General features: G+C 39.3%; 1 protein-coding gene across 4 annotated transcripts in view; it reads right to left on the reverse strand.

Annotated features, from left to right (window-relative positions):
- Nucleotides 1-321: 321 nt before the first annotated feature.
- The window catches only part of SNX31 (sorting nexin 31), a 73,581-nt gene continuing 54,769 nt past the window's right edge, over nt 322-19,133 (reverse strand). For 3 of the 4 annotated variants that reach the window (XM_066372481.1, XM_066372482.1, XM_066372478.1), the window contains 4 exons: nt 14,013-14,126; nt 11,870-11,947; nt 5,329-5,385; nt 322-1,307 (listed from right to left, as the gene is read on the reverse strand). In XM_066372481.1, the coding sequence (XP_066228578.1) occupies nt 1,215-1,307; nt 5,329-5,385; nt 11,870-11,947; nt 14,013-14,126 (342 nt within the window). In that variant the 3' untranslated portion in view covers nt 322-1,214. The remainder of the gene's footprint in view (nt 1,308-5,328; nt 5,386-11,869; nt 11,948-14,012; nt 14,127-19,133) is intronic. The other variant, XM_066372480.1, reaches the window with a different exon arrangement.

The following is a 19,133-nucleotide window of genomic DNA, read 5'->3' on the forward strand; positions in this document are numbered from 1 at the left end:
GGTGGCACAGTGGATAATGTGTTGACCTGGAACACTGAGATCGCCAGTTCAAAAGCCTGGGCTTGCCTGCTCAAGGCACACATAGGAGTTGATGCTTCCTGCTCCTCCCTTTTATCACTCTCTCTCTTTCTCTCTCTCTCTCCTCTCTCTATAACAATGAATAAATAAAATCTAAAAAAGAAAACTTTATGGTACTAGAAGGTATAGCTAGAGGCATTGCTTTATAAATACTATAGGGCTTTAATAGATTACATACTTCAAAAAAATTATTCACAGAATTTCCATTAGTAAATTCTATTACCACTGGGATATATTTCATATTTATTACTTAATTAGTTACACAACTCAAGTAGAAAAGAACATCAGAATATGACACTTTATCTAATTACATTACATAGATTCTTCTTTCTCCCTTATTGTGATCTTTATTCTCTATATAATTACATGAATTATCATGATAGACTGAAACTGGATAAGAAAAAATCTAGTGAAAAAGTAGGCATATTTTTAAAGCTATGAGACTTATAAGATATCTGATACTGATATTCATTTGCTTTCAAAAAAAATATTCAAAGTAGCATGATGACTACTGAACTGAACTTAGTACTCTAAGGACAGAATATAATTATAAGAGTGGAGAAACAGAAGACTGGACAGTCTATTGTTTTGAGTACACCCACACTGGTAGGCTCAGAGTTATGTAAGGAAACAAATCAGTCATTCCCTCCTTGCTCTGGTGCTGTGGGCGCATCAGTGGGGTCCAGATTTCTTTTTCAATGACTCCATTTCTTAAAGCCACTTCTTCTTCATCTGATGCGTCATGTCTTCAAAATTTAACTCCAAATGCATTTATAGTAAGCCTTTCATTCATGTAATATCAGAACATATACAAAAATTTATGGAGCCAGGGAGACATCTATTTTAGGGGGTGGGGGGGGGATGAAACTAAGCTTCATACTACGGTAATTGATTTCGATTTGCCACTTGTCATTTATGAGTCATTAAAAACAAACTGTATAACTTCGGCTTGTATTTCTTTTTCATCTTGAGTTGAACAGAGTTCTGAAGTAGGTCTTGATGAATAGGGTCCTTCTTAATGTCACAAAAATAGAAAGGGGTCAAATTTCTTTCATTGATGGTAGGAAGCTCACTTTCAACCCATAAGTACTATGAAGATAGCCTTAAAGGACATTTTAAAAAGTGAGACTCTCTCTTCAAAGGCCTTCTTCCTCTACGGTCCCCAAAACACAGTCAGCCTCAGCTGTCGTGATCTTGCTTGTTCTTGGTAGAAAACTAGAAGAGTCTTTCTGTTGTGAAATAAACAGAGTTGGATATATATATATGGGAGGAAATGATTTCCGTATAATAACAATTTTTAAAAAGTCAAGAATTTTAACATTAAAAAGACAACAGAAAATTACATTTGATTAAGCAATGGTTATTCTAAAAGGTTTTGTCCTGTAGCAGCTACATTTAGGGCTGTGTGCGCCCCCTGCTGGTATGTGGAGGTAGCCCTTTCTAGAACACCTGCAGGCACTGGGCAGTCTCTAGGAAGCAGTTGTATCTCTCTTCTGTCTTTTTCCCTTCTCTTAGAGCAGGGGTCTCAAACTCAACTCAGCATGTGGGCCGCAGAGCAAGATCACAGCCGTTCGGCGGGCCGCACTAGGTCTACAAAAGGCAACTGTTACGCAACACTTTTCTCACTGCAGTTGAAAACAAAAAAAATCAGTACAACAAGCACAATCGTACATGCAGTTTACTCAGTGTCACAAAACGACCAGAAACTGTAGTTCGCATCACAACTGCTGTTAACTAAGCTAATATCTAGCTAGGATGCTAGAGAAATGAAAAATACAAGTAGGCCCCTAGGCTTACTTAATTTTATCCAAAATATTTTGAACTTCGTGGATTAGTCTGTGGGCCACACAAAATTGTTCGGCGGGCCGCATGCGGCCCGCGGGCCGCGAGTTTGAGACCCCTGTCTTAGAGCCATATGACTCTCAACTTTTAACTTCATCACAAATCTTTAGTGCACATTCCACTCCAATACAAATTTTAAAAAACTGTAATATTTATTTTAAAACATTTTAAGAGTTTCTGCTTGCTACCAACCTTCAGTGAATGAGAAATTGTTTTAAGCAACTAGACAGACATAAGCAAAGCAAAGACTGTAGGCTGATAGCCCCAGGTGCCTAGCAATGGGCAAACCTGAGAAAGAAGGATCTCACCCCCAGGGTGACCTTTCCTGCACGAGAATATTGCTAGTCATGAGGTTTAGAATCCCTGATTTCATATCACTGGTCATGCAGTTCGGACCCTCCCTGACCTTTCCTCCCATGGCCTGTTGCTAGTTATGCAGGCTAGACCCGCTTAGATAGGAAACAAACAAGGGGGCCAGAAAATAGCCCTTAAGAATTAACCTCTAGCTGGGGTCCCCAAACTTTTTACACAGGGGCCAGTTCACTGTCCCTCAGACCATTGGAGGGCCGCCACATACAGTGCTCCTCTCACTGACCACCAATGAAAGAGGTACCCCTTCCGGAAGTGCGGCGGGGGGGGGGGGGCTGGATAAATGGCCTCAGGGGGCCGCATGCAGCCCGCGGGCCATAGTTTGGGGACGCCTGCTAGGGCCTCAGTTGTGTTTTAGCGCCAGGTCCAGAAAAGCAGCAAAACCAGACAAGCTATGCTCCAGCTGACCTAAGAACCAGGAGCACTAATAACCCCCTGCCCTGGCATCAACCAATCACTGGCGATCACCACCCTAAAAGGACACACCTGGAAAGCTGATGAATACTCTATTAGGATCCTCCCCTGGGATTGCCCCTAAACTCTCCACCCTTAAAAGCCCTTCGGCAGGAGGACCCAGCCCACTCTCACTGCTCTCTTCTCTTCTTCCAGGGAGCACTGGCTCCTTCGTCCCTCCCTACCCTCAGCCTTTTCCTCTCTTTCTCCTAAGCTCTAAGGGACACCACAAGACTTGCAACCCGGGGAGCAATGGGCAGCAGCAGCTCGTCCTGGGCTAACCCCTTGAACCTGTCTCCAAGGCCCCCTTTCTTTGCGGGCTCAGTCCCTTCTGAGTATATTCCTGCATGGCCAATAAATTCTTGCTTTACTTGCTACACTTGGTCTCTTAACTGAATTCTTTCCTTCAAGGAGATAAGAATCGAGGTCTCCTCATTTTGCAGGTAACAAAGACAGCCTTCAATATCTATGAAATCTCAGACAGGAGCCATGGAGAATATGCTTTGGCCCTGATGAAATAAATATGAGGTACCTCAGGGGGTAGATCATCAAAAAATTTTTTTCTATGAGGGATTTGTCTTGATAGAGAGACCCCATGGCAGAGTGGTTAAAGGAAATGAACTTTATTTGTTAAACAACAAATGAAGACTACCTGAGTTTGGACATGGGCTTCACCATTTACTAGCTGTGTGACCTTGGGCAAGTTACTTAACCTTTCTGTGTGTGTTTTAGTTCTCTTGGCTATAAACCAAGGATAATAAAAATACCTAGGTTTTTATGAAGACTAAATGGATTGATTATATATAGAAAGTAATTATAACAGTCCCTGCCTCAGAATAAGCTCTATAGAAAGGTTTGCTTTAAGGTATATAAAGGTCTAATATGTTGTGGGCCTGATACTATTATACTATTTTATGTCAACTATACTTTAATAAAAAACTATAAATAAATACATACTGAAAAAAAAGAAAAAAAAGAAAGGTTTGCTAAAAGAAGCTGGAATTAATATGGTGGGACACTGGGACCCCTTCTGACATGCTGTCCTGCCCGGAGCATGAAGGAGGCCTGCCTGTTTGGCACTGCTGTTCATCGGACAGGGCAACTGGATTAGTACCAATGCTGGTTGTACTTATGCCTACATGTTGTGTTGCCTGTTGTTCTGGGACAGTGGCTCTCGAATTTGAACAAGCATCAGATTGAATTGAAGGGTTTGCTAAACACAGATGACTGGTCCCCAGGCTCAGAGTTTCTGATCCAGTAGGTTTGGAGCCTAAGAGTTTGAATCTAGTAAATTCACAAGGGATGCTAATGCTGCTGGTTTAAGGACCCCACTTTGAGAACCACTGTTCTAGAGCAATGGTTTCAATCCTGGCTGTACATTAGACCACCTGGGAACTTCTAAAAATTCTGTTGCCAGGCCCCAGCCAGCCATGGTTAGTTCTTAGATATCCCCAGGTGATTCCAATATGCGGTCCAGGTTGACAACCACAGTTCTACATTGTTATTATGCTGCTGAAATGGATGCATTTAAATAAATGATGGAGTGATTACTCTGTACATTTTAGAGTTAAAAAAACTGTAGCTTGGTGCAGTGTTTCCCACTGAGGTGCTTGTTATATATTCTAATTCAGGGCTCCTATCCCAGACCTACTGCATCAATCTTTTGGGGTGAGGCCCATGAGTCTGCACTTTAATAAGGACCTCATTTAGTTTTTTGCCTGAAGACACACAGCCATTAAGTGGTGGAGTTATCTCTGTCTCTGATCTAAGCAGCCAGAAATGTTGTTATAAAATAGGGAAAGCTTTGCATTCAGTCTGCTTTAATTTATTTTCTGAGCTAATTCACTCAAGAAAGGACCTTATACATTTATATACTTATGAATATTATACTTATATACTATTTTTGTATACACAGGAGCTGGACCAATAATAAATCCCATTCAAGTTATACTAAGAGGTCACCTTTATTTCATTCACCTACTGTAGGATTTGAACCTAGAAAGGAAGTTAGAAAAGGTTGGTAAGGGCACAGCTCTGGAGTCAGACCACCTGCCTCCTTCCACCACTGAGTGCTGTGCAACCTGGGGCAAGTCACTTAACCTCTCTGTGCCCCAGTTATCCCAACTGATTTACAGCATAGTGGTGAGGATAAATGTGTTAATCCACATAAAAGACTTAAAACAGTGCCTGGCAATAATGAAAGCCTATTAATGCTTTCTATTATGATTTTAACTGTTATTGTTATCTGCATAGCAGAACAACATGCTCAAAAATGTACTTTATAAATTTACAAGTTGTTTTTTTACAGTACACTGTAGAAAAGTAATCATTAAAAAATTTTGTTCTTAAAAATTAAAAATTTTTTTTTTAAGTAAAGACTCAGAAAAGCATTTCTCCCAGTCCCACTGAGTGCTACAATATCATACTATACTCCTCTGATGGCCTTCCAATTGGCCTACCTAACCTACATGGAAAAGCTTCTAAAAAACGGGAATTCTGGCTTATTATTAAAACTAGACTAAAGGGGGAAAGGGGACAGATTTATCAAAATTATAACGTATCCATTACATAATTTTACTCACAGACCTGGCTTTGTTGAATGTGGTATTTTTTACTTCTGCCTTGTTCTGGAACTTCGATCTGCTAAGAAGATTAGTAAAATGTCAGCCAGCACAGCCTAGAGAAGCGTGAACACAAATAACCCATTTAACTAGCACGGTTCCCCTTCCATAACAATCCTCTTAATGGCCCTGACAGCTGCCAGTCAGAGGCACACCTGCTTGTCTTCTGCATATTTCTTCAATTACAAGTGTCTACATGGTGGAGTAATTGAGTTACCAAAAATTAAGTGAAACTTAATGTTTAACCTTGGTGGTTGCCTATGGATATTGTGATTTAATACAGACCCCAAAAGGACTTCACACAAAATAAAATGAATTTCTAAATCCTGAAATAATTCATGGAGCTCTAATCCATATGCTGAATCAAAGCCAAATGGGGCTTTGTTTAAATCAAAAGGCACCATTAAGCAAGGGAAGAATCAAACTGAAGTGCAAGGCACTTGAATCTACCTCATGTGTGTAAAGTAAACTTAACGTAACAGTCAAGGTCTTAGAAAACAGATGGCGCCCTCTTGGGGTGACTAAAGAGGCTTTTTAAAGGAACTTGTTAATGGAGGTGTGGGCAGGAGTAAATTTAATCAATGGAGGGACATTGGAGTCCCCAGGGACTAGGGTGTGTGTGGGGGTGGGATGGGGGTGGGGGATTGGTTCTTCCTCATCTGGGCCTAAAGGGGCCAGGAGCAGCTGGTACCGGAAGGAGAGTAACTACAGTTGCAGAGCCCCACCCACAGGGCCGTGACAGCTGCAGCAGCCCAGTGAGGACAGAGCGGGAGAAATAAATGCGACAATCTCACTTTTCTCCCACCCTCCAATCTCCCTGGGTTTCCCCATTAGTGAGCATGGTCCAAGGTTGGAGGTCAAAGGAAAAGGTCGCAGTACACAAAGGTCCTTCTCCAGGGCGCAGAGAAGCTGGCAGAGAGTGGAGAATAAACCTGGAAGGGCAATGAGTATGTCTGGCACAGCTGGTAAGCCTGACCTAGCCAGGATTTGGGGGAAAGAGTTTTTAGACTCTTCTTATAAGAAAAGATGAGAACTACTATTAAACAATTATGTACATGTCTCAACTCAACACTCTATAACTGTAAATGTCTCTTTATTAACTGCCTTTCTCCGCCAACAAATAAGCTCCTTGATGCCGGATACTCAGCTTCTAGCCACTGCATGTCAAATACTGGCATTCATAAATGATAGAGTGAATTAATTATTTTGTTATTGCTCATTATTCATAAGAATATAGTGCAGGACACTTCTAAATAAATGGGATAAATAACATCACACTGCAAAAGAGCATTATCTTTTAACTATGGTTAACTTAATTTTGATTACTATATATCGCTTTAAAGTACACACAGGACTTCTTTTAGGTTAGTATTCTTAAGAGAGAAGTTTTTATATTTGAGGTCTATCTCAGCAATTTAAAAATATCAGTTATTAAGTTTCAGTAATGGGAAGTTAATGTTCTAATGCTTTATGTGTTTTACTATTATCCTTTTACAATATTACATTATAGTTTGTAAGTAGTATTGTGCAATGAAATATAAAGTAGGGGGGACTGGGAATTTTTCTCTCTTCTAGTCTCATTCCACTCACCCTATGTCAAAATAAATAAAATAGAACCTACCACAAATGTTAAGCTATTTCTGATATAATGTTTCCTCAACTTATTTTAATACGGGTTTAAATATTTTACGTACTAGAGGGAATACAGTTGGGGGGAGCTAATCCTTTTTCATGCGCAGTATTCCTGCACTTGCTCTGTCATCATCAGAGTGGTTTCTGTTGATAATCTAACCACTTACCCCCGAATCATAACTTCCCCTTGGCTCTCAGAAACTGTCCTCCTGCTTGGTTCAGTCCATTCTCATGACAGCTGTCACATGTCTGTACTTCTGTCTTCTGAACTGCGTGAGCTATTCAAAGGCTGAGGTTGCTGGGACATCAGATGGCACTGCCCTTAGCGTGTCCCCTTCTTACTACATAACAGGCGCACACTTCAAAGCCCCTATCTCTGAACCCAGTGGCCTTTTACATGGTCTGCTTTTACCCAAAATGAAAGAGAAGTGGAGAGAAAAAATATATATGGTGATAGTAGTTTGGGAGGGGGTGAGAGTTATGAGGCGAGCAGGAAGCAGAAGGCCATCTCCTTTTCTGCTATTTTTTAGAAAACCAATTTAGAGAGTCAGACCCACTTTAAAGTGAACCTAAGGAAAGAATATACAAACTAATACAAATCTAAGTACGGATTACTAAAAATGTAAAATATTTTTTAATTCAGAAAATTATTTAGCATATACCTGATACATCTCACATATTCAGATTATGGTTTGATATACAAAACTGTAACAACAATGATACAGTTCCAGAAACTCCTTAGGAACACATCTACTGTATAAAGTACATGTTTTCTTTTTTTGTTGTCGTTTATATTTCTTTACATGCAGGGATTGCTGGTAGCTCACTCCATTATTCATTCTGTCCTTCTTTCTTAGTAATGTGGGCCTTGAGAAGAAATATATCTGCCAAGAAAGACTCCTTGTGGTAACTGGGTCCAAATTCATAATCAGAGTCTAGCAGCCATTGTTTACAGAGGATAATACACACACTGCATATTAGGGAAAAGACAGACTGAGCTGCCCTATCTCCTGCACGATATTCCTACAGTCTGAACTGACTTTATAAAGGACCTGCTGGAATCATGTTTTGACCAATGGACTAAGACCTGCCCTGTCCAATTGGAGCTGTATAGCTATATCCTCATTTGCATCTTTATCAACCAAATCAGAGTAGCTCTATAATGACCAATCTGGATGCACAGTTCCGACCAATCAGGACAGTACTATTTGGACCAATCAAACTGTGCAAATTTGAACCAACAAGGGACCAGGGCTGGCCTCCCCTTTGCTTTGGTGGAAAACACTTTGTTTCTGCTGGAAGCTGCATTTCCCTCATTTGCGAACTGTTCATCTGAATAAAGTTTCTCTCCTCTTTCTGCATCCCAGATTGGAAATTCCTGTTGGCATTAGATTGGTGACAGTGCCCTTTTTTTTTTATTATTATTTTTTTTTTTTTTCATTTTTCTGAAGCTGGAAACAGGGAGAGACAGTCAGACAGACTCCCGCATGCGCCCGACCGGGATCCACCCGGCACACCCACCAGGGGCGACGCTCTGCCCACCAGGGGGCGATGATCTGCCCATCCTGGGTGTCGCCATGTTGCGACCAGAGCCACTCTAGCGCCTGAGGCAGAGGCCACAGAGCCATCCCCAGAGCCCGGGCCATCTTTGCTCCAATGGAGCCTTGGCTGCGGGAGGGGAAGAGAGAGACAGAGAGGAAAGCGCGGCGGAGGGGTGGAGAAGCAAATGCGCGCTTCTCCTGTGTGCCCTGGCCGGGAATCGAACCCGGCTCCTCCGCACACTAGGCCGACGCTCTACCGCTGAGCCAACCGGCCAGGGCGACAGTGACCTTTTGTTGAAAGTAATAACATCTGAATGTATCTGGAGAGACAACAACACAACCCTGCAAATAAAAAGACTAAATTAACCAGGTGTGGGTCTATGGTGTAAGTAATTCTTGGTCAGTAAGCTGTAAGCACAAATTTTGTGTGGCACTTCTGAGACTACATCTTAAAGAAAAGCGAAGGGTCTTTGTTCTGACTTTCCTCAGACGTGCTGCCTAGAATGTGGGTGTAATGACTGGCGCTCAAGCAGCCATACTGGGCACGAGATGAAAGACACTGAAGATGGCCGAGAAGAAAGGTCTCTGGTGACATCACAGAGCCACCATTTCAGCCCTAGACTTACCTCTGAGTTTCTTTTAGGTGAGAGAAACAAACTTTTCTTTTGCTGATGACACTTTTGGTTTTTTTTGTAATATGTAGCCAAATCTACTCTTAATATGCTTTATTTTCAAATATAATAATCCTTATAACTCTGTTCTAGCTAAAAATAGCAAACATTAACAAAACTAATTTAGGCATTAGTGTAGGAAGCTTTTTCATTCCTTCTGGCTTGCAGTTAATATTGCCTTTAAAGTGACTTTTTTTTATTGACTGTTTATATTTTTCTTTAGTGCATTTTTTAACTTTAGATCTTAACCATCTCTTCATAAATACTTCAAATCTACCTTTGAAAGCATTTCCTAAAGCTAACTAAGCCGATTCCCTTTAAGGTAGCACGAAATTTCTTCTTTTACACCTTCCTTCTTACTAGGATAAAACAGTGCTATTAAATCTGCTTCTAGGGACCATCTATCTGCTTTATTTAAGGGGCTCCTTTGGTTATAATTTCCTCATCTCTCTCCCTCCCCAAATTCTTCATGACTATCAAAATCTTGGAATCTATTCTTCCGAGATTCCTGTATCCTAGTCTATACAGGCCTTCAGTGGGTGATACGTGTAAGTTCAAATTTTATGTGGGTGTGAATGTCACAGGCAGACATTTATATGGCTCTTTTTTTTTTTACAGGGACAGAGAGAGAGGGATAGACAGGGACAGACAGACAGGAACAGAGAGAGATGAGAAGCATCAATCATTAGTTTTTCATTGCGACACCTTAGCTGTTCATTGATTGCTTTCTCATATGTGCCTTGACCACGGGCCTTCAGCAGACCGAGTAACCCCTTGCTTGAGCCAGCGACCTTGGGTCCAAGCTGGTAAGCTTTTTGCTCAAGCCAGATGAACCCGTGCTCAAGCTGGCGCCCTCGGGGTCTAGGACCTGGGTCCTTCTGTATCCCAGTCCGACGCTCTATCCACTGCGTCACTGCCTGGTCAGGCTATAGGGCTCCTTTAAGCTATTCAAACTGACTTGCTTTTTATCAAAAGAGCAGGCCCAGAATCAGTTGAAGTTCAAACAGCTGATCTGTTTTTTCCATGCCAGGGTCCCCTTCTACCCAGGGATTTGTCAATGAAATTCCAGACTGAAATGTAAATTATCCCTACAACTCCCTCTTGAAAACCCAATTTTCAAGAGGAAGGGTCTTACCTTACCTTTTCAAGAAAAAAATAAGAAATAAAAAAAATGTTTGTGAAAATAAAACTTGTTGAGTTTTTGGCTAAAGTAATACAAATGCTGACCCATATGCTGATTTTGTGATCAGCCACATGGATAAACTATAGATTTCAATTTGTGTGCAGCTCTAAGGAATGTAGGTAGTGTGGTTGCTTTTCTTGAAAATGTTAGATAGATCACTACCGTCTATTATTGAGCAAACTCTTTAGCTAGTCTTTGTACAAGTATTTTCCTTTTAACGGGTAGCTTACGTTTTATTCAACATTTGAGAGTATGTCTTCCTTTTAATGAGACTTACTTCAGTTAATGATTTTTCTCTTTCTTTTTCTTCTTTTTACATACATATTTACTGGAGCCCAAGTAGATTTTATTACTCTTCTTTTTTAGAAAAATAATGTTTTTATTGAATTTACTGGGGTAACATTGGTTAATAAAATTATATAGATTTCAGGAGTACAGTTCTATCAATATAATACATCGTCTGTATACTATATTGTGTGTTCACCACCCCAAGTCAAATTTTATTATTCTTTTAAAAACAGCATCCCTGATTCTTTTATTGCTTTGATTTGGTACTCTAGTCCATTTTGAATTATTTATATACCAAGAGGCACTACATTTTTATTTTCCCTGGAAAAATATTTTCAGCTCTGAAAGAGAAATAAGGATAAAATGAAACTACTTTCTTAGAGAAAAGCTGCAGAAAGAGCAATGTTAAACTAAAGATGTTGTCCATCTTATAAAGGACTAAATTTAAATGAAAACATTAGGGAACGTTTTCAAATGTATTTTTAAAGATAAGGTTAATATTCGGTAAAAGAATTATGTTTATAAATGTCAACCAGGCATTAGTATTTGTAATCATAAAAAGAAAAAAATAAAACTGTACTATCTTATTAGGGACATCCTTATACCATGATGGTGACAAAGCAAGTAGAAAAGTAACTCTATCTCAGTAATTCTTTTTACAGCCTGCCACCAACCCTTTCAATGAGTTCTTAAGCCTTTATTAAAGAGATATAGACTAGAAAAACAAAGCTTAATTTTACACTGAGAAAAAATTATAGGCTCAAGAGCTTTTTTTACTTGATAGCTTCTCCCAACTGCTAAAGGCATTTTAATTTGGCACAGTGGAAATATCATGAAGCTTAGGGTTCTTTCTAGAGATGAAACTGTAGAGCTTAAGATCATTGCTGCTGTGTTAAAGACCTCTCAAGACCCTGACTTTATAACGTAGCTTTTATGGTAAGTCCACATTCTTCCTTTTGTGGGGAAAGTAGAAATACAAGGATGCAGTGTAGAGTGTCAGAGAGTTCTCAGCAATCCAAGAATGATTCTCATTGGAAAAACGACTTGAATTCTAAAGACTAAGCTCCCAGGGGGCGGAGGAGTTCACTACTGGATTCCTCCTTTGGGTCCCAGCGAGTTGATCAGTGTAGTTTAGTGTCAGCTGATGGTGGGAACTTAAAATGAAAAATATACACAGATAAGAGCACTTACCATTTCTGGATTCTCTGCAGCTAGCTTTACCATCTTTTCTGAGATCATTTTTTTCAAGCAGCTACTCAGCAAAAATGCCTAAGAAATCCGGAAATAAAGAAGTCTCTCAGCCAGAGATCATCTTCCTTCCCTCCTCACACCCCTAGGCAGACTTGGAGCTCTGCCCTCCAAATAGTATAACTTTAGAATTATTTTTTAACTTCCATAAATTTGCATAAGATATAATTAATCAATAACAAAAAATTTTCTTAATTATGTAGATATATTTACAGTAATTTTTTAAAAGACAGGTGAAAAATTGCCATGATCATTACTAATCTTTTTCCTTCTTAAAACTTCCCCCTCCCCTCCCATTTTTTTTTCTTACTACTTTATAAGCAGCTCATGTTCTATATACAAGCAACAAATAATAAGAACTGCTTCTTATGGTAATCAAATGAGCTGATGTTGGTCAATCTTCTAGTTAACTATGCATAATAACTAAGAGACCTATTACAAGGCATAAATATTAACTCATCTGTTTGAAAGAATATATAATCACCTTATGGCTTTTACAGAACCAAAAAGAAATTAGTTGTTTTCCTTCACTTTCTGATTTTTCTGGCATCTTCAATCATTCATTTTAAAGACTGACAGCTGTCCCCAATATCACCTGTGGCTTTCCTGTTCTTTATCATGGTTAGTCCAAGACATACATGTTATCCATCATGCTACACAAAGCCTGGGTCTTCCTTGTCCCGGGATCTTCACCCCTATTTGCTAAACTGAAAGTTCCCTACGATTTTCCCATTTGCTCCTTTCCCACTAACCCTTTTCCTCTCTTGTCCCGCTCCAATTCTGGGCTTGCTCTCTTCTCCTCTGGCCCTAGCAAGGTTGGAGACAACTGAAGCTCAAAGTTTGAGGTTACAGGAACCTACGATGAGTTTCTGCTCAAGGGTTGGGTGGGGAGTGGAGATGGGAAGGACAAGAGAGAGAGAAAGCTCGGGTTGGGGTAGTAGCCCCTGTAGAAAACTCTTGAAGGATAGTTATATTATAAAAATAATTAGAGGGAGAGGGGGCTACATAGAGGGAACAACCCCAAGTCTTGCAAGAGAGTAGAGCGTGATAGCAAATAAAAATAAATAAAAATTTATTTTTAAGGGGAGAGAAATGTGGGGAGAGGGAAGAAAGGCACTGCCACTGATAAAAATGCTAACAGATGTGGGGTTTTTATACAATAAATTTTAACCTCCTGGTTTTGATAAGGACTAACCCTGCTTTCCTGTGCATATATGTAACCCACACAAAAAGCACTCCCTCAGCTGCTGCAGCTAGGAAGGATATTTAATGGTGCCCCACATGGTTCAGACTGACTCCATATTACTATACAGTGTACGCAGCTATGTATTGAATAGGTTAGGACGCTGTTATAAACCAGGTAAGGTTTATTAAATATAAAGGGACAGATTTTGGTTAAAGGGCCTAGAAAAGATTTAGGTTCAAGCCCTCATTTGCATGTATTTGCAAGGCACACAAGCCACATTTCTGCCTTTTGCAAAAGTAATCTCTGACTGCATATCAATAAACCCACACTCTAAAGGAAATAAGCCCTTTCTAGGCATCCTTTGAAAAAATGTTTATTATATCTTTCTGTAGTGGTTTAAACTCATTTGCTACAGACTAGATTAAAATACCATAATAAAATCTAACTACTGCACTTCGCATGCTCAGGGAGAAAGGGTGGCTTCACAACCGAAATCTATGTCTCTCCAAGTAACTGCAAATCTTCCTCAGTAAACATCCTGTTATTCCCCTAAGAATGTCTCATATTTGTTGAGTAGTTGCAACAGAGACCAAATGGACCTCAAAACCGAAAATATTTACCATCTGGCCTTTTGAGAAAAAGCTTACTGACTCTTGGTTTAAGCCACTGCTAGTGGAGTCTTCTGTTATTTGCTAACTAAATTCATTTCTAATGGATATGAAGGCTATGGTGACTTGTAAAACAAAACAAAACAAAACAAAACAAAACAGAAAAGAGTATTACAGCCCGAAAAGAGAGTCGCAGCATACTCTAGTAACAAGTAACGGTCAGGTAAGTGCTGCTTCCACCCGGCAGCCAGAGCTTCCGCGTGGGCTTCTGTGCTCTGCCCTGAGAACTCACCTGTCTGGAGTAAATGACAAACCACTGCCAGCGACTCTCCTCGCTGTACAGAAATCTGAGCTCCAAGTTCTGGTTGAGAGTTTGCTGGGGCCCATTCATATCTAGCAGAGTCCCCTGTAGAGGAAAAGATACTATTTGATAGTCAATGGAATTTAAGCGGCACAGGCTACAGGGCGTGTGGGTGGTGAGAGAAGAGGCTTAGAGGAGAGGCTAGGGCCCGAAGCTACAGGACTGGTAGAAAACACCTGCGATTCTTGCTATACCGCATCTATCCCTCTTTCCCTCTTTCTCCTGCTACAGGAGTCGCATACTCCCTTGAGGACACCATTTCGCATCCCCTAAGGCTATATCGGCAGGCCTAGCAGGGAACACGGCCTTCCTGAAGGGTGTCACATGACCCAAACTCAGACCAATTGAACAAATACTCTCTGTGCCCCTGGTCTGATTCCACAGTAGAGAGACCCGAGGAAGAGGTCATAATAAAGAATTTCCTAGAAACCTTGAGCTCCTTTGGAGATGAAAACCTATGTCTACACAGGACTTGTACACACATGCTCAGAGCAGCATAATTCAAAACAACCTAAAGGTAGCAACAACCCAAATGTTCATCAATAGGTAGATGGATAAACCATATTTGTTATATTTATATCATAAAATATTAATTGACCCTAGAAAGGAATGAAGTACTGACGCATACTCTAACAATGGTAGCCTTCTCAACAATGGTCCTAGAGCAATTGGACTCTCCTAGGCAAAAAAAAAAAAAAAAAATTAAAAAAAGGAACTTTATTCTAAGTTACATACCCTATACAAAAATTAACTCAAAATGGATCAGGGACTCAAAATGGATCAGGGACTTAAATGTATAACCTATAACTACAATATTTTTAGGAATAAACTCTAGGGGAAAAAAATTCAGGGTCTGGAGTTTAGCAAAGAGTTCTTAAACTTGACACTGAAAACACAATCTATAAAAAAAATTGATGAATTAGACTTTGTCAAAATTAAAAAGTCTTGCTCCACAAAGACCTGTTAAGAGAACAGAAAAAACCTAGAGAGAAAGTATTTGTAAACCACATATCCAACAAAGGGCTAGGATCTAGAATGTATTAAGTATTTCAAAACTCAACAGTAAAGAAACAATCCAATTAGAAAATGGGCAAAAGATATAAAAGAAGATACACAGATGGCAAATAACCACATGAAGAGATGTTCAACATCACAGGCCTTGAGGAAAATGCAAATTAAAACCACAATGAAACACCATCACACACTTATCAGAATGACAAAAATAAAAAATAACGACAATGCTAAATGTTGATGCGGATGCAGAGAAACTGCATTACTCATCCTTTGCCGGTGGGAATGTAAATTGGCACAGCCACTTGTGAAAACAATTTGGCACTGTCTTAAAAAAGCTAAACATGCAACTTCTATATGACCCAGTAATTGCATTCCTGAGCATTTATCACAGAAAAATGAAGGCTTGTGCTCAAAAACCTATACATGAATATTTATAAGAGCATTATTCATAACAGCTAACAACTGGAAACAACCAATACCTTTCATTGGGCAAATGTCTAAAGAAAATTTAGCTGTTCCATACCATGGAATATGACTCAGCAACAAAAAGAAGCAAACTACATATATATAACAACGTGGATGAATTTCCAGAGAATTATGCTAAGAAAAGCCAATCCCAAAAGGCTACAGGATTCCATTCATGTAACATTCTTTTTTTCCCCCCAAGATAATAAATTCTTAGCTTTTACATATATTTTTATTTCATCAGAATAGTCGATTCTTATTATTCGCAGTAGTCATGTTCTATAAAGTCACCATAAAACACTGAACTACTAAATACTGCATTATAGCCCAAGAGAAAATACAGGTTTGGTTCCTGTGAACTTCTGATCACATTTTCACCAACTGATCAATACAGAACCTCATTACCTCATTTAAAAATAGTTTTGTTTTTGTATAACATACAAAAAAACTGCACATATTTAATGTATACAATATGATGAGTTTAGACACATGCATATATCCATGAAACCATCACCATAATCAAGGTAATAAATATACCCATCACTTTCAAAACTTTATTTATATAATGTATTTGAAATGACACATTATGGAAATGGCAAACAGGTTAGTGGTTGCAAGGGGCTAAGGAGGAGTGGGGGTTGGAGAAAGCAGGGGTACTATAAAAGGCCAACAGGTGGGATCCTTGTGATAGAAATGTTCTGACTCTTAATTGTATCAGTATCGTTATCAGTATCCAGGGTGGTGATATTGTACTATAGTTTTGCAAGATAAAATAATAAAAACAAGTGGTTAAAGAGTACACAGGCTCTCTGCACCATTTCTTATAGCTGCACATAAATCTATAATTATATCACAATAAAAAATTTAGTGATGTTGAACATTTTTTCATTTGTCTACTGGCCATCTGTATGTCCTCTTTGGAGAAGTGTCTATTCATTTCTTGTGCCCATTTTTTTTATTGGATTGTTTGTCTTTCTGGTGTTGAGTTTTACAAGTTCTTTATAAATTTTGGTTATTAATCCCTTATCAGATGTATTGTCGAATATGTTCTCCCATTGTGTAGTTTGTCTTTTTATTCTATTCATATTGTCTTTAGTTGTGCAAAAGCTTTTTAGTTTGATATAGCCCCATTTGTTTATCCTGTCTTTTATTTCATTTGCCTGTGGAGATAATTCAGCAAAGATATTGCTGCGATAGATGTCGGTGAGCTTACTGCCTAAGTTTTCTTCTAGGATACTTATGGTTTCACGATTTACGTTCAATATCACTAATCATTAGAGAAATGCAAATTAAAACCACAATGAGATACCACCTCACACCAGTCAGAATGGCGCTCATTGACAAAACAACACACGATAGGTGCTGGCGAGGATGTGGAGAAAGGGGAACCCTCTTGCACTGCTGGTGGGAATGCAGACTGGTGCAGCCACTGTGAAAAACAGTATGGAGATTCCTCAAAAAATTAGAAATGAAACTGCCCTTTGACCCAGCCATCCCACTTATAGGAATATATCCCAAGGATACCATATCACCAACTGAAAAAAAGAAATGCACCCCCATGATTATGACAGCATTGTTCACAGTAGTGAAGATCTGGAAACAGCCCAAGTGTCCATCAGTGGAGAGTGGATTAAAAAGCTATGGTACATATATACAATGGAATACTATGGGGCTATGAAAAAGAAGGGAATATTACCTTTTGCAACAATATGGAGGGACCTGGAAACTATTATATTGAGTGAAATAAGCCAGGCAGAGAAAGAAAAGTATCATATGACCTCACACATTTGAGGAATCCAAGGAATAATGAGAACTGAGGAATGGAATTGAGACAGAGGAGGGATCAAAGGGACCTGAGGAAAAGAGGACAGAGGGAAAGGGGATGATAGGATGGGATAAACCTGAAGGGAAGTGGGGAGGGCGCTGTAAGGAGGGGGGCAAGTGAGATGTTGAGAGGAATAGGGGGGAGGGGATGCATCAGGGTGACCCTAGAATCTATGTAAACACAATTAATTAAATAAATAAATTAACTAAAAATAATTGTTTAAAGCAAAAGAAATAATAATGTGAGGCTTATATATAGAATTAAAGTATGGAAACATATCACAAACAATAGATGGGGCAAATAAGTACATTGTTGTAAGGTTATTACACTCTTGTGAAGTGGTATATTGAAAGTAGACTGTAATAAGATATAGATGTATATTAAAATTTTTTTTAATTTTTATTTTCAATCTATTGTGTTGACTTGGTTTTAAGTGTACCATTCAATGCAACACCCTCTGCCCCCCACATTGTGCCCCCCATGACCCATAAAAACTCTTAAGTAACCATAAATAATTTTTTAAAGGTATAGCTAATAAAAAGCAATACAACTGGAATTATAAAATAAGGCAGGGGGAAAACTGATGACACTCAAAAGAAATAGACAAATCTGCAATTATATTTGAAGACTTTAACACTCCTCTCAATAACTGATAGGACAAGTAGAGAGAACATGTATGAAGACATAGGAGAGCTGAAGACAATGAACTATGTGATGTAATTGACATTTATAGAATACTCCACCAATAGTGACAGAATACACTTTCTTTTCAGGTGCACATGAGACATTTACCATGATAGACCAAATTTTGGGCCACAAAACAAGTTCCCATACATTTAAAAGGACTGAAGTCATGTGAAATTAATTTCTTTGACCCCAAGGGCAAAAGAGTGGGGCAAGGAGAAGGTTTAGAAGGTTGTTGGGTCCAGTAAGGCAGGAAGTGTTGAGACCAAGCTGTGAGGGTGGACAGAAAGGAAGAGATTTGAGGGGAAGTAAGGCAGTAAAATGGATAGGCCTCCACTACCAATTAAACATGTAAGGTAAGAGAGAGAAGAAGTCAGAGATAATTTCAACATTAATGGTTTGGCAATTAGGGGGTGGTGGTGGAAGTTTAATTTACAGAAATAGGAAACACGGGAGGAAGAACCCTAGGATGAGCATGAGACAGAATGAATGAATCTGGTGTGGGGAAAGGTTGAGTTTAGATGTTCATGGGACACCTGGTGAAGATGTAGAGAAAGCAGAAGAAAACACTGGCCCTTTTGAGAGGGCTCTGGGTAATTGATTTCAGAGACTGTGTAGAGCAGGGGTCAGGAACCATTTTGGCTGAGAGGGCCATGAATGCTACATATTTTAAAATGTAATTCTGTGGGAGCCATATAATATGTTTAACACTAAATACAAGTAAATGTGTGCATTTTATGTAAGACCAACACTTTTAAAGTACAATAAGTCTCTGAATTATTTTTAATAACGTTGTTATGCTATTGCTAACCAATGATGAATAAAGTACTTCTTACCATTAATGCGACTTCTGGTGCTGCATGGTTTTGCTGATGGCTTTGTAGTCTGGTTGATATGTGATGAGGTTAAGCTTCATGCAGGCGTTGAGACTTCCATCTGTTAAACGTGATCCTAGGTTGGTCTTAATGTTCTTTAGATGTGATAAAGACTGCTCACATGCATATGTAGAGCCAAACATTGTTAGTACAGCAATACTCACACGCTGCAGTGTGTGGTATATGATG

Source organism: Saccopteryx leptura, chromosome 3, assembly GCF_036850995.1.
Source record: "Saccopteryx leptura isolate mSacLep1 chromosome 3, mSacLep1_pri_phased_curated, whole genome shotgun sequence".
NCBI classification, from domain to species: domain Eukaryota; kingdom Metazoa; phylum Chordata; class Mammalia; order Chiroptera; family Emballonuridae; genus Saccopteryx; species Saccopteryx leptura.